This window comes from Parus major, chromosome 4 (genome assembly GCF_001522545.3).
Source record: "Parus major isolate Abel chromosome 4, Parus_major1.1, whole genome shotgun sequence".
Classification (NCBI taxonomy): domain Eukaryota; kingdom Metazoa; phylum Chordata; class Aves; order Passeriformes; family Paridae; genus Parus; species Parus major.
In genome coordinates this window covers 7,461,573-7,475,273 of record NC_031771.1, presented here as the reverse complement: position 1 = coordinate 7,475,273, position 13,701 = coordinate 7,461,573, and the positions used below count along the sequence as shown (strand labels likewise).

The 13,701-nt window shown below is 43.1% G+C and overlaps 1 protein-coding gene across 11 annotated transcripts in view; it reads right to left on the bottom strand.

Moving 5' to 3' along the window:
• Window positions 1-13,701, bottom strand: part of JADE1 (jade family PHD finger 1) — a 114,878-nt gene that overhangs the window by 28,012 nt on the left and 73,165 nt on the right. For 7 of the 11 annotated variants that reach the window (XM_015623808.3, XM_033513936.1, XM_033513937.1 and 4 more), the window contains one exon: window positions 5,335-5,412. In XM_015623808.3, coding sequence (XP_015479294.1) covers window positions 5,335-5,412 — 78 coding nt within the window. Of the gene's footprint in view, window positions 1-5,334; window positions 5,413-7,099; window positions 7,656-12,338; window positions 12,746-13,424; window positions 13,652-13,701 lie in introns of those variants that run through there. The other 4 variants (XM_015623816.3, XM_033513939.1, XM_015623811.3 and 1 more) reach the window with 4 other exon arrangements.

The window sequence follows — 13,701 nt, the reverse complement described above, 5'->3', positions numbered from 1 at the left end:
CTTCTGCCTCACCTGCTTGACTTGCAACATTCAGGAATTGCCTGCTCCTGTGCCCTTAGGAGGTGGTGTTTAAAAACTGACAAGCACTGATGGACCCCAGCACCTGCAAAAACATTCTCCCAGGGGACTTTACTTACTAGTTCCCTGAGCAGCTTTGTGGTCTGCTCTCCTCATGTTCAGAGCTGTGGTTTTCCTGCCACTTTTCCTCCTGCCAAATCCTTTTTCCTGTCAAATGACAGTGATCATTATAGGAAGTCCCTTCCTAAGATGCAATACCCCATCATAAGCCTTTCAAATCACTCTTCCAGATTGCTCCAGCAACTTCACCACAAACCACTCTGCCCTACTTGGGATTAACCTTCAGGTAAGATGCTCATTCTTACCATCTGTCATCACTCAACAACCCTTTTTCAAAGGCACACTGTGACCACTACACTTGCTGCTTCGCCCAAATTCTGAGCACTGTAACTACGTTACATTTGTTGTTTAGTCACCATTCCTTACCTCCCAGCCAGTTCGAATGAAAAGACAAAAAAAAATGTTCCTCACTTCCTTTTCACAAAGCTCTGCACACGCAATCACCGCATTTCAGGCCAGCAGCGGCTGCAATTCTACAGTAAATGACACACACCCCCAAGGTTATGTACTCGGTAACCTTTGTGAAGGCACCCTGGGATCCATCTCAAACACTACAGGAATCCACTGGGATTCAAAGCCCTTTCTAAATCTAAGATCCCCGTCATTCAGTCAGTGCAATGGATATTGGCAAAATTCGTTTAACTTTGAAATAACATTTGTTTAGCAATGATAGAATAAGGGTCTGCCTAAATTACAGAACTCTGTTCCATAATCCATAGGTATTAAATCTTTCATTTCTCAGAACTCATGTGAAACTCTGTAAATCTTGGAAGTATTTTTCATCTGCATGTGTCTTTGGATCTTCTCTCGGACGCTCTGCATGTAGGAGTATGATAAACTGATAACCCCTCCAAGAATAAATGAAAAAGCATTGTGGCAGCAAGTAAAGTCAGAATAAAACCATGCCTTGAATTCCTTGTTCATGGAAAACAGCGCACAAACTCTCTTTGACACTAAGGAGTGCCTGGATTTCACACTACTTCCCTTAAACAAATGTCCATGAGTTTCAGACCTTTCTCAAAAACAAGCTGTCCACCAATTTATGCTAAAAGGAACACCTTGAAGCTCTAAATGGGAACTCCTCCACTGCACAACTTGATCTCGCCAGGAAACAGCACATGGAATAGTCAGCACAAACCACCTTTGCAGATTTACCAGCCAATGAGGCTAAAAAGCCAGGTGTCAAACACTGAGCAGGAAAGCTAAAACAGCTTCAGTATCTCACATTTAATTAGAGTGAGACCCTGAACCATAAAGAGAAGGTTTAGCAACAGAGGAGCCAGCTGAAATGCGGTGTAACAAAATTTGCTTAAAAGCTATCAAAACGCTAGCCAGCCACCAGAAAACAGGAGAGTAATGGATGTGAGGTAAACATTACTGATTTCCTCTCTACAGGCTTTGAAGAATGTGGCATGTACATCACAAGGCTTTTATGATGGGCCTAGCTAATATGAATGCCCATTATAGTTGCTGTACTACACTATCCTGAAGGCCACAGAAACAAACAAGCTCTGCCAGGTGACCAAAGAAGAAAAGGTTTCAGGAGAAAACACTCATAAGCACTTCTCTAAGCCTCTCTCAACACCATTCCTCTGTATTTAGACAAAAGTTCAGAATCCAGAGCAATGCTTGCAGTCATTTTTCATTCAATTATATTTCACGGATAAGATGTTCAAAAGTGACCTCTAATTTCAGAAAATGAAATCCCTCAGAACATGTTCGGATATCCAGGGACTAATTGCAGAACTGCCAGGCAAAACTGGCACTGACACCTCTTGCCCAGTGCTTCAAATATGCTATTTTGACTTTGTGTTGAAATGAGGATTTAGAATTTTGATTCTAAGGGGACATAGCTTAACAATTTCCAGTACTTAGGTTGAAGTACATGAAATAAATACTTCTGGGAGCTTAGCTTTAGGAAAAGAATCAAGTCTCAGGGCAAAGAAGAAGTGATGAAGAAAGCAAGGGTGCTGACTTTAAGCTGCAAGGCTTTAAAATACTGCAATAAACACATAACCACCCACACTAAAATATCTTACATGAGTCAGTAAATAAATGTATATATTCTAGGACTGCAGCCATGTTGTTAAGCTTTCTCTTCCACTGTATTTCGCCCCTAAATGAAAGCCATTCTCCCTTCTTTCATCTCACAAAATGAGAGCACCTTTTTCTCCCTCTGAAGAACTACTGTATCTCCAGAATAATGTATTTTTAGCACTTTGGCATAAGCTTTGTTTCCTTGTGACTACCAAGGAAACTGATTCAGTTCAGTGATCCAATGGAAAACAACTTTTTTTTTTTTTTTAATAAATTCCATTATTAGTGGCATCGTTGCTATTACATTCCAAATATTCAGGTTCCTCAGCTCAAGAGAATACAATGTAGGTTTTTTTTCATGCCAAAATATTTCCCAGGTTGCAAAAGCCTACATGCTGGAGCCTACCCCAAAATAACAGCATCATTCAGGTTACCCCAAAGACATTTACTCAGTGACCCTCATGGTGAACCTGAGATGCCTGGTCACAGTCTAGTAAAGCACAGTGTGCAAACTCAGCTGCAGAACTGCAGCAGCTCGAGGCACAATCCTCATTTGCAGGGTGAGAGAGAAGAAGGCTGAGCCCTAAGCTCAAAGACCATAGAGCTCGCAATGATGCAACAAGTCCACTGGAGGACCAAGAGGCTGAAAGGGAAGCAGCTGTTTGCAACAGGATTCCAACTAGGTGTTGATTAAAATTTTAACTTTTCAATTAGAAGATGTCAGTTTGAAACGCCCTGAATAGTCAAATGTAATTGTCAGCCTCTGGAAACTCTGAGAATGAAAAACAGCTAGTGAAAAACTTGAAGCCTTCAATACATACTGCAAAAACTCAATAGAATTTTTTATATGTTTTGGGGGGAAACTTGCTTACCCTTCTAAGACTGCTTAAGTACAGTGGATCAGAGATGCTACTGACAAATTAAGAATAGAGGAACAAATACAGTGAAGAGTAATCAGCAATTCTACTGAAGGCAAGAGAGATCCTGTGAAGGTGAAACCTGTAAGGGGACACCCTTGACATTCAAACATAGTTGCAAGAAACCACCGGTATCTCCTGTAACAGGAAAAGTGGAAAGAACCTAAGCTAAGTCAGTCATTCTTTTCAGGGAAGCCTGAATGACAAAAAGCCTTGGAAGTGCTGATCCCACATTCAGTGTTACCTGGGATTCTGATTAATAACCCTTCATCCTTCTGAACATGCATATAGTTATAGAATGAATATGCAGGAACCTGTACATGAATTCACCGAGTAACAAGAGGCCAAAAATAAACAAAAAAAATCCCCACAAACCATAATCAAGAAAAAAACAAGTGTAATGCAAAGAAAGTCATATATATTTGAAATAATACTTGAAAACACTTTTAAAATTTCACTATCTTTGCCATGCAATTTATTCAGAAAAGTTATTTGCAATAACCAGGCTTTAAAATAGACAGATCATAAAAGGGCAAGAGGTTTCCTTTTCTTTTCCAAACTCATTTTCTTATATCATGATCTATGGAACAGATTTTGTGGAAAATATAATTTACTAAGTCGATAACTCTGTTCCAAATAGTCATACATCAAATAGCATTACAAACACGCACTGTAATCAGCAACAGGTCAGGCAATTGTATCTATTTCAGAACTTCAATTCCAAGATTAACTGCTTCATATTTTATTTGGTAAAAGCTGTTACAGAAGGCACATGAAGAGATCAAAGGCTTAGAAAAAAACAGCTAAGAGAGTGAAAATAAAGACTATTATTAATATGAAACACTATTTTATAAAGTTGCTAGGAAATGAAAAAAGGGTGAAGCTAAATTCTAATGAAGACATGTTTGCTACTACTTGTTTATCTTACAAATAAAAGCACACCTTTGTTTCTGGGAAGTATGTCTCACCTTTAAGGAAGTACACTGACTTCAATTTTAATAACCTCAACTTAACTTCCAACCAATAAAAATATGTCTGATTTGTTTGGGGCTTTTTCCTCCAAAAACCCACAGCTGCAGGGAGCTTTCCAAAACCAAGCCAAATTCCTCACCTCTAACAGATTTTGCTCAATCCTTATTTGGATTAACTTCTAATCAGCCTGCTAGTTCTTACCTTCTCTAATCCTTTCACCTTTACTACTTCATTTCAGCAACAGTTTGCCTAGGGTTGTTTAAAGAGGCATCTTTGGCCATACCTGAGCAGATTCCCAGGCAGCACAGACACACCTAAGAAATGCATGCAGGTGAAGCAGTCACCTACGTGGAGCCAGAGTGTACCACAGAGATAAGTTCTCAGAGTGAAGCTCTCAAAAGCACCTGGGAAACCACCCCAACCATTTTCAGATTGAAATTTTACAAAAAGACCCCAGATTTGAAGATGTGCATCCAGCTAGATCAAATCAAAACCACAAAAACCTCTCTGACAACTGGCTAAGCTGCAGTATTATCAAATGCAGTCTACTTGCTCTTTTGGGCAAAGAGGACACCTTGGCACCTTCCCCAAAGTGGTATTTTGTCTCTCCCCCCAACCCCTTCTTATTTCTGCTTAAATGAAAGATTATCAGTCACTAGAATCCAAACACAAGACACAGAGAGATACCAACCACAGTGTGTGCTAGTTACATCAGTACAGAAACAGTTAAAAGCCATAAATAGCTTCTGTACCCAAATTAGTGATTTGCTGAATTCAAATTCTTGTAAGCAATTCCTCCAAGAAAATCTTCAAATGCAATGAGGAACAACTTTTATGCTCTGTTAATCTTTTCTGCTTAAGCTTGAAGCACTATACTTCCCTACTTTAAGAGGGTATGAGAAGACCGAAGCAAATTTAAAATCCTTATGCAAACTTCAATGGGCAATGTCAGCAGAAGTCCCCATGCTCACTCTGTCATTATAATGATAAATTATGCTGCTAGCCAAGATTTCAAAGATGACCACTGACTTTTTGCTCTTATTTTATCTTATTCACTAAAACTACAGTCAGTTTAAGGGTGGAGGAGATCCTGGATCTACTCTCTACCTGTGCTCAGAATGATTGAGTTCAAAACTAGATCCTTACCACACACATTTCATTCATTACCAGTTCAACCAATATGCAAGACGCCTGTGGCACATGAAACACTGCATTAGAACACGTTTTCCAACTCATAACCTCCTGCACTCTACAACAAAGGAGCACTTACTGCCATTGTCGTCAGAGTCCTCACTGCTGCTAGGAAGCCGATGTCGTTTCATGATCTCCCCGGGAAACAGCAGGCAGCCTGGGAAGCAATGAGACAGCACTTAACCCCAGGTAATAACACACAGTCATCAACTTGTGCTTCTGATGGCATGCGAGCATTTACAGCACACAAAGGAAAACAAACAACTCCAGCTGCAGCTGAAATATGAACAGTGAACCTCTCAAGGATGCTTAATTAGGCTGTTATCATATGAGCAGGTGAACAACACTGGAGAGTGGCAATGACAATCCCACCAATGCTCTCCCCACACCAAAACCACCGTGTTTTGTCCTGAGAGGTGTAAAAAGCACTAAATATCCGCAGCCAATGTGCTTAACTTCCCCTGCCTATTCTGACACTAGATTTGCAATACAATAACGTTTTTACTGCTTGTGTAAATATTTACTTTGGCTAATATATTTTTGGAGCAATTTTATTCCTGTTTAAAGTGCCAGATTTACGAAATCGGGAGATTAAAGTCATCCAGTTAGACATAAAAAAATGAAACATCAGCAGTAGCAAGCCCAGTTTTCCCAGATTAACTAAACATGCATCATCTATGCCCTGGAAAGCACCACCCTCTAAGATGAGTTACTTCCTCCTGAAGGCACATTTCTAGCACCATGCCTACAACACTAACTGTTCTTTGGGAGTAAGATTATACAGATGATTATTCAGAGGTTCCTCCAAACTGCCAGATTTCTACCAATACCAGATTCATGGACACATGGGCTTGTGATAAAAAGGCCAAAAATTCCAAGTCCTTTTAAGTGCTATTCTCAGGGCACTGACATTTTCATGTGTATTCCCTGTGGAATGAAACCAAATTCAGAAAAAAAAAAGGAACTGTAAATAGCTAGTCAGTACTTACATGTAAAAAGCTATTAAAAAGTGCAAGTTGAAGAGTAGAAAAAAACATGACAAGTCCAGAAAGGCATATCCACCATAAGGTAAACTGACAAGGGCTCTAGATGCACATCAAAACCCCTGAGTCTTCGCTTACCACATATCAATTGTGATATCAACAAAGTCTGGGCACTCTGCTGGCACCAAATCCCTCACACCTACCTTCTGCACACAGATTTGGAGATCAGATGCCAAAATATTCTTTTGCTTCTAGCTAAATGCAGAAAATCTAACCTTATTTCCATGTGAGTTCGGACTTCCTCAAAACCTCTCAACAAAACTCTTTCCATTGATCCTTCGTGTAAGAATTAACTGCTTCAACTTTGTTCACTGAGAACATAGCTCACTGTAAGAAATTCAGTAATGCCTTCAACTTTTATAAGACTGATTCCCAAAACAAGAAAACCCAAAAAGCCTAACAAAGCCTGGCACTATTTACAATAGAGCACAAAAATATCTGCTCTTCCAGAAGTGATCCATACATAAAGAAATTAGCATTTTTGAGGGAATTCATTTTGTCACCGCTAGCAAGTTACAAGCAACTGAACCTGAGATCTATTTTACACTTCCAGAGAACTTAACACAGTTCTAAGAGCATGAGCATTGCAGGCTTGCCTCCTTTTCCATATTATATGTGCAAACAGAGCTGGGGGGAAGCCTCCCTCCCACACAGACTGGCTTTTCAGAGCAGGATTTAATACACCCGTCACTGAAACATGTAACAGTTTTGAACTGCAAATTTTGCTCACTAAAGAGAAGCTGAATGGTTCACCTCACCAAGACCTTTTGTCACCATTCCATAGATTAAGAGTTCACATACAGTGTCTGATACCAGAGAATAAAGAATCATCAATGGCAGCCTCTCACAGAGCCAGAAGAATTCTCTCCAAAAATTGCTTTGAAGCAGGCCAGAACTTTGTGTGTATGGGAGACAGAAATGCTGCCAGTGGATAAATACACAGACCAGCCAGGACCATCAAAACCCACTGAATACAGATCTGGTAGAAATGCAGGAGATCCAGAGCCAAGTTCCTATACAGTCACTTAGAAAGACAGAAAGCAAACATTCAGATTAAAAACAAGCTAAGACAAAACTGAAAAATCAATTTGTTCATACAAGGCCAAACTAGGGGGATGAGTATCTATCTGTAAGCAACTTCTTCTATTAGTTCACATATTAATAATAGCAATGTAAAAGAAGATATTAATTTAGCAAAAATCTCCCATAAACAAAGTAAAGAAAATTTGGAAGGAAACACAGGAAAACTGCCCTATCTCAGAAGTGTAATTTGTATATTCCTGGTCAAAATTCTCACTTCCTGGTTTATTTCCCACACGGTCTGAAAAGCATAATACATTGTTAAGCAAAATAACAGAATGTAAGTACACTAAGACACACCTGTGAACTTGTAACAAACAAGAAAATTTGGAATTCTGCTCCTTCACATCTTTTCGGAAAAGCGTATTTTGAGTTGATTTTCTTCTAACATACTTACTGCAAATTCAAAAAAATAAGGAAAGAGATGGAACCTTCTTCTTCCCACCACATGTCTTTAAAAACACAAACTGAACATCTCCTTTTTGGTTGCTGTTCAAAGGAAAGAGTGGTAATCACATGTCCCAGTTTAAGCACTCTCCAGAGGTTTTTCAGGAAATAAGCCAGAGCAGAAGCCACTTTCCTGAGTACAGGGTATAGATAAGGCACCTAATTTCCTTGTCCACTCTAGTCAGGCATCTGAAGTTGGCCACTCTGAAAAACCTGTGTTCTCAATAGTAACATTAAAAGAAATATCCCATTTGATGAAGCTCCTGTGAGATTGTTTGATAGATCCACGCAGAAAAAAAAAAAATGAAAGAGTTAAAACTCAGAGATCTCATTTTCCCATCTTTGAACCTAATCTGAGTTTACAGGGAGCTAAATACCAGATGAAAAAACAGCATTTGGCTTCTTAGAGCAAGACTAAAACCCCTTAAGATTAACCCCCTGGAACTTTTGTCATTAGAAGAACAGCTTTTTTCAACCTCTAAAATCATTTTAAACTGCTCCCAACAGATGTTCATATCCACAGCCCAGAACACATGTTCTAGAGATAACACTGGAACAGCTAATAAGACTTACAACCACACACATTGAAATGCTTTTGGTTTAAGGGTATCACAGCGCCTCTGCATCAAAGGCTACTGGTTTCTGTCAGGTGGTGGGTGACTCAAAGTCACACAAGAAACACGTTAAGAAGTGCACATTAAAAATAAACTTGGCTTATGGATAGTGATAGTTTTATGCAGACTGATACTGCACGTTTTCCCCGTTCCAGCAGGCATACACTGCGGTCACTGTAAGCAAAGAGACTTCACATGTAAGCATAAAAATGGTAAAACATTTGACGCCAGCTTTAATACCAGGAGTAAAAGCTATGCACCCCAGCCTGCAACACTTGCAGGGCAGGAAGAGACACCCAGATGACTGAGCTCAATTCCCAAGTGCGTGCAAACACGTAATTGCTGCCCAGCCCCAAAGTTTCCACAAAACATCCACTGCACCCACACACGCCACAGAATGACCTCCCAAACCCCTTCGCAGAACCAGCGGTGCTCTGAAGCAAGGACACAGGCAGCCAAGCAGTGCTCCTGAGTGAACCCTGGATCTCCTATCAAACATTTCTACAACTGTTTTTCCCAAATTCTTACACCAGCCCCAAAAGGGTGTTTGCCCAACACCCTGTTTGTTCACCTGAAGAGAAAGGCCAGCACTTCAAAAGCTGCTGCAGAGTCCAACTACCCTAAGCTGAAAAAGGCTGCATCACCAAGCCACACTCGCTATCAGTTTTCAGTGACTCCTGTGAATTCTTAATAACTCAGCAACCTTTGTACATAAACTTTCAGTTTCTTTTCCTCCAAAGAGGAAAGACCATTGTTTCTTTTTGTTAAAACCATCCTTTCAGAAATCAGTCAGACCAACACACAGCATGCTGATCCTGTTTTCTCCTAAGCATGCCAGTGTAACATTTAGCCATTTATTGGGAAAGAACCAAACTGGGCTGAGACTAATGCCAGCCTTCAGCCAAGCGCAGCTTTCGAGAAACAGCCACAACTCCGCTGGCAATGTTACTCCAATTTCACGGGCAGCAAAGCATCCAAGAGCACTTCATGCATTCCCATCACCATGATAAATGGCACAAATGGGACAGAGACCATGCCTTTTTAGTCCCCAATCACCCTCAGACGAGCTAGCCACACCAGGGCAGCACTGGTGAAAGCAAGCACACCTTGCAACACGTGCCACTGTGCTGCTCCAGAGGCTGAAGGCGCTGCTCTGTTTTTTTTGACATGTCCCCAAGTCACTTTTCCATCCTTTTTAACTGTGCTTGCTCTGAAAGTTAAGCTCTGGGTTTTACTCACTGGTTACAAACTTTAAACATAAGAATGCGACTCTGAACTTCAATGGTGGATTTGATTAAATTGTTTTTGAAGGCAAAATTACACCACCTGAAACTGGCTTCTGTATTTTAGAGAGCGTGGGAAGTCTTTTTCAAAATACTTGCAAATGCTGTGCAAATGAAATGACTAGACAAGAATCCAATATAATCAATGTCAGGCCACACAATAGTATTTGAATTTACATATCCTTGTGGAGCTGAGCAACAAACACCTAAATCTATACAAATAACTAGATGCAGGTAGGCACTGTCCACTTCCCAGTATTTGATGACTGATGCAGTGCAATGGGTTACACACAGGAACCTGACACAGTACAGCAAATTCACTATTTTTAGCAGCATGCATTACCATGCTACTCCACTCTTACCTCTCCAAGAGATAAATTACCAAAAACAACACAAAGACCCCACAGGACAGTGATGTCGAGACCCTTTTTTCTCCCACACTGGAGTCCCAGAAGTTGCACTGGTATGAGGATAAAAAATGTAAAGAGCAGAAATCCAGACACTACCCCGTGAAACTGGGACAACAGCATGCACACACATACACCCATGTGCCACACACCATGCGCACAGTTAAGGACCCCACATAGTTCTTCATGCAGTTTGACCTCAAGTAGAGAGGCAATCAAAGAGAAAGATGTAAAGTGTGTCAGTCCTTGTTATGCAAATAACTAAACAGAACCAGATTGTAAAAAAAAATTATACATGGAAAAATTTACATCCTCAGGTCAAAGGTTTTCCACAGCACAATTCTTACTGAAGTATTTTCAAGGGCTGCATAAACCCCTGGGTAAAAGAGTGTATAATTCAAACTCTGACAGACAATTAACTGTAACCATGTTAACGGGTGTCACTATAACAAACTGCATTGAACAGCTGCAGAGACAGAATGGGAAGAAAGCAGAGTTATGACAGATGTACACCCTGAAGACAAACTGAAAAACTGGCTTTTCCTGAAAGTAACCCACTAACTGCGATGAAACGAAGACCTAATTATCTCTGGTACACAAGAAATTGCTTCAGAACACCTATTGTACAAATGGAAGTAAAGTGTGACACAGCTTAATAAAATGGATAGAAGATGGAGACATTTGGCTTCTCCTACTGGGCTCTTTTTAAATAGCTTATTTATAATACCACCCCTTCTTCACTGACACCTGACATCTCAAGAAGCTTTTTTGCTACTACTGTAGCCCTAAACAAAAAAAGAAAAGAAAAAAAAACCACATCAGAAATAAGCTGTATTACTAAAATCCACCTAAAATTTTAAAATTCCATACGAGCTTTCCCAGCAACATTTTATAGTCACAAGGATACAAGGAGAGTTCTGAAATTAATATTCACCAAGGGAAATATAGGTTGGATATTGGGAAGAAGTTTTTTACAGAAAGGGTGATAAAGTATTAGAATGGTCTGTCCAGGGAGGCGGTGGAGTCACCATCCCTGGATGTGTTTCAAAAAAGACTGGATGTGGCAGTCAGTGCCATGGTTTAGTTGAGGTGATAGGGCTGGGTTGGACTCGATGATGTTGGAGGTCTCTTCCAACCTAGTCATTCTGTGATTACAGTATTATGTAGCACTGTCCACAGTGCAAAGAGCCACAGACCTTAAATCTGGAGGGAAAAAAAATCCTCCAAGTCTCACAAAACAAACAAGTACTTGGCCAAAAATTTGATATTTGTATCAAATTCAGCACACCTATTCAAAATTTCACTAGACAAAAGAGAAGCATAATTTGGCCGTATCAACCCAACACTTCTCAGGTATCCACATGCTCATTTATGCACTTGTGCAAGCCAGCTCATAATGTTAACTTACTACCTGAGCAGTGGCAGCAAATGATTCCCAAACTGTGGGAGTAAGTGGAACTGACCGTCCAAAACCTTGAACAATGGGCTCCATGAAATAATGCAACCCAAGCTGCACCCACTGCAGTTCATCTCTTATACCTAGGAAATGGTACCAGCCTGGTCATCTCCAGCTGAAAACAGGAGCATGAAGCAGCAGTACTAACCACATGGAGAAAACATTTGGTGAAACACTGGAAGTTTCTTTTTTTACTAGGTTCTGTGAATTGGGAATGAAACCAGAGAAGCTGGAAGGGAAATCTGCAGCTGTGAGAGGAAAGAGGAGTTTATTATTATTATTTTATTTTAAACATATGTATTAAACATAGCTCAAAAGCAGGGAGCAAGTGGTATCTGAAGCCAGAGGGAAAATCCTGCCACTAAAACATACAATCCTTGCTGTTTCAACAATATCCCACTGAGTGTGAGAAACCTCTAGAAATAGAATCATAACAAGCATATTTTGGCATAACTTTTATGAAGGCTTTAGGTTTGCAAGTGTGGGCAGCTTATGACTTAGTTCAAAGACAGCACCTGTTTAAAAAGGAAATTATTCCAAATAACAGCTAAATCTTTCTCTAAAAAAATGGGGCTGGCATAAAAGCATCTTCAGCCTTTGACATTATAACGTCAACTAAAATACGTTGCTAAATCCTACTGGAATTTCTAATACTGCCTCACAGCTACGTGCACCCACTCAGACCATGTCCCCCACGGCCTGTTTTACTTGGGGTGGGGGGGCTGACAGATCTCAGGATGCCCCGGCTCTCACCTGCGGGTGAGCCTAATCAACTTCCTCAGAACAAGGCGATCAGCTGAGGGGCTGGAGAGAGCCGGGAGGAGAAGTTGGCCGGCGGCGGGCGCTGCTCGCAGGTGCGCTGAGCCTCGGCCGCCCCGCCGCGCCCACGGCTGCGGGATCGGAGCCACCTCCCCGCAGGGCGAGAGCCGAGGCTGCGGGAGTCGCTTCCAGAGCGGCACTCCCGCCGACCGCCGGCTCCAGCCCGGCCGGGTGCCGCTCAGGGCGCCTCTCCCCCTCCTCCCGCAGCGATCCCATCTCGGCTCCGGCCCCGCACCGCGCCCGCCCAGGGTTCGCGGCAGCGGCGCCAACCCCGGAGCCGCCAGGGCACGGCCAGCTGAGGTCACGGAGCAGCCTCCCGGCCCGGGCGCCGCCGGGCTACACCGCCCCCGCGGGGGTGGCACCTTCCCGGCCAGCAGCACGGCCGCCGGCTTCCACGAGAAGCAGCCCGGCTCGCCCCCTCCTTCCCCTCCCTCCCGGCTCCCGCTCCTCCCCGCCGCCGGCCGCACCAATCCGCTCGGCCACGGCTGCAAATCAAACTTGGTGCCCCCGGCTCCGCCGCCTTTCCCTCCAAGCCCTGTCACTGCCGAAAACGGCCACGGCACCTTCCCTGCCCGCCCCCGTGGCCACGCTGCCACGGAGGGGGTGGACGGGACGGCGGATCGAGCGGCAGCTCGGAGACGAGCTCATTTTCTGTGTCCGTCTCTCCTCCCACTCCCAGACAGTTCTGGAAACTGTGTTATCACCTCTTGTCACAGGAAACCAACCAGCAGGCGGTGCAAACAAACAAACACCCTGTGCCTCCACCCTTCCCAAAATCATCCTATCGGGAACGAACGGGCGGGCGCGAACGGGAAAGGAAAAGCAAATAAATAAAAAAAATCCACAAATAAAACCAAAACAACTCCCCCCCAAAAAAAAATTAAAAAAAAAAAACAAAAACCACAACACCCAAACACCACCAAAATTCTCCTGGGAGCAGGCGACTACGCGAGCCCAGGGCCGGGCAGGGTGGCTTTGTCTAGCAGGAACAAGTGGAATGATGGCTGGAGCCGCACTCACCTCCCCAGGGAGAGCGGCCCGTTACACAGAAATGCCGCAGCCCCGCTCCGTCCCGCTCGCCAGGCGCCGGGGCAAGAGCCAAATCGCGGAGCTGCCCCGACCGCCGCCCGAGCAAGTTGGGGCGTCCGCCGCCGCTCCCCCTGTGATGTTCCGTTCGCGCCCCAACACCGCCGGCCGCCTTTCCGCTCCCTCGCCCGCAAACTCCGGCCCGGCCACGCGGATTCGCCCCTCGGCCTGCGCCGGGCACGGGCGGCGGGAGGGGGCCCAGCCCCCCCCG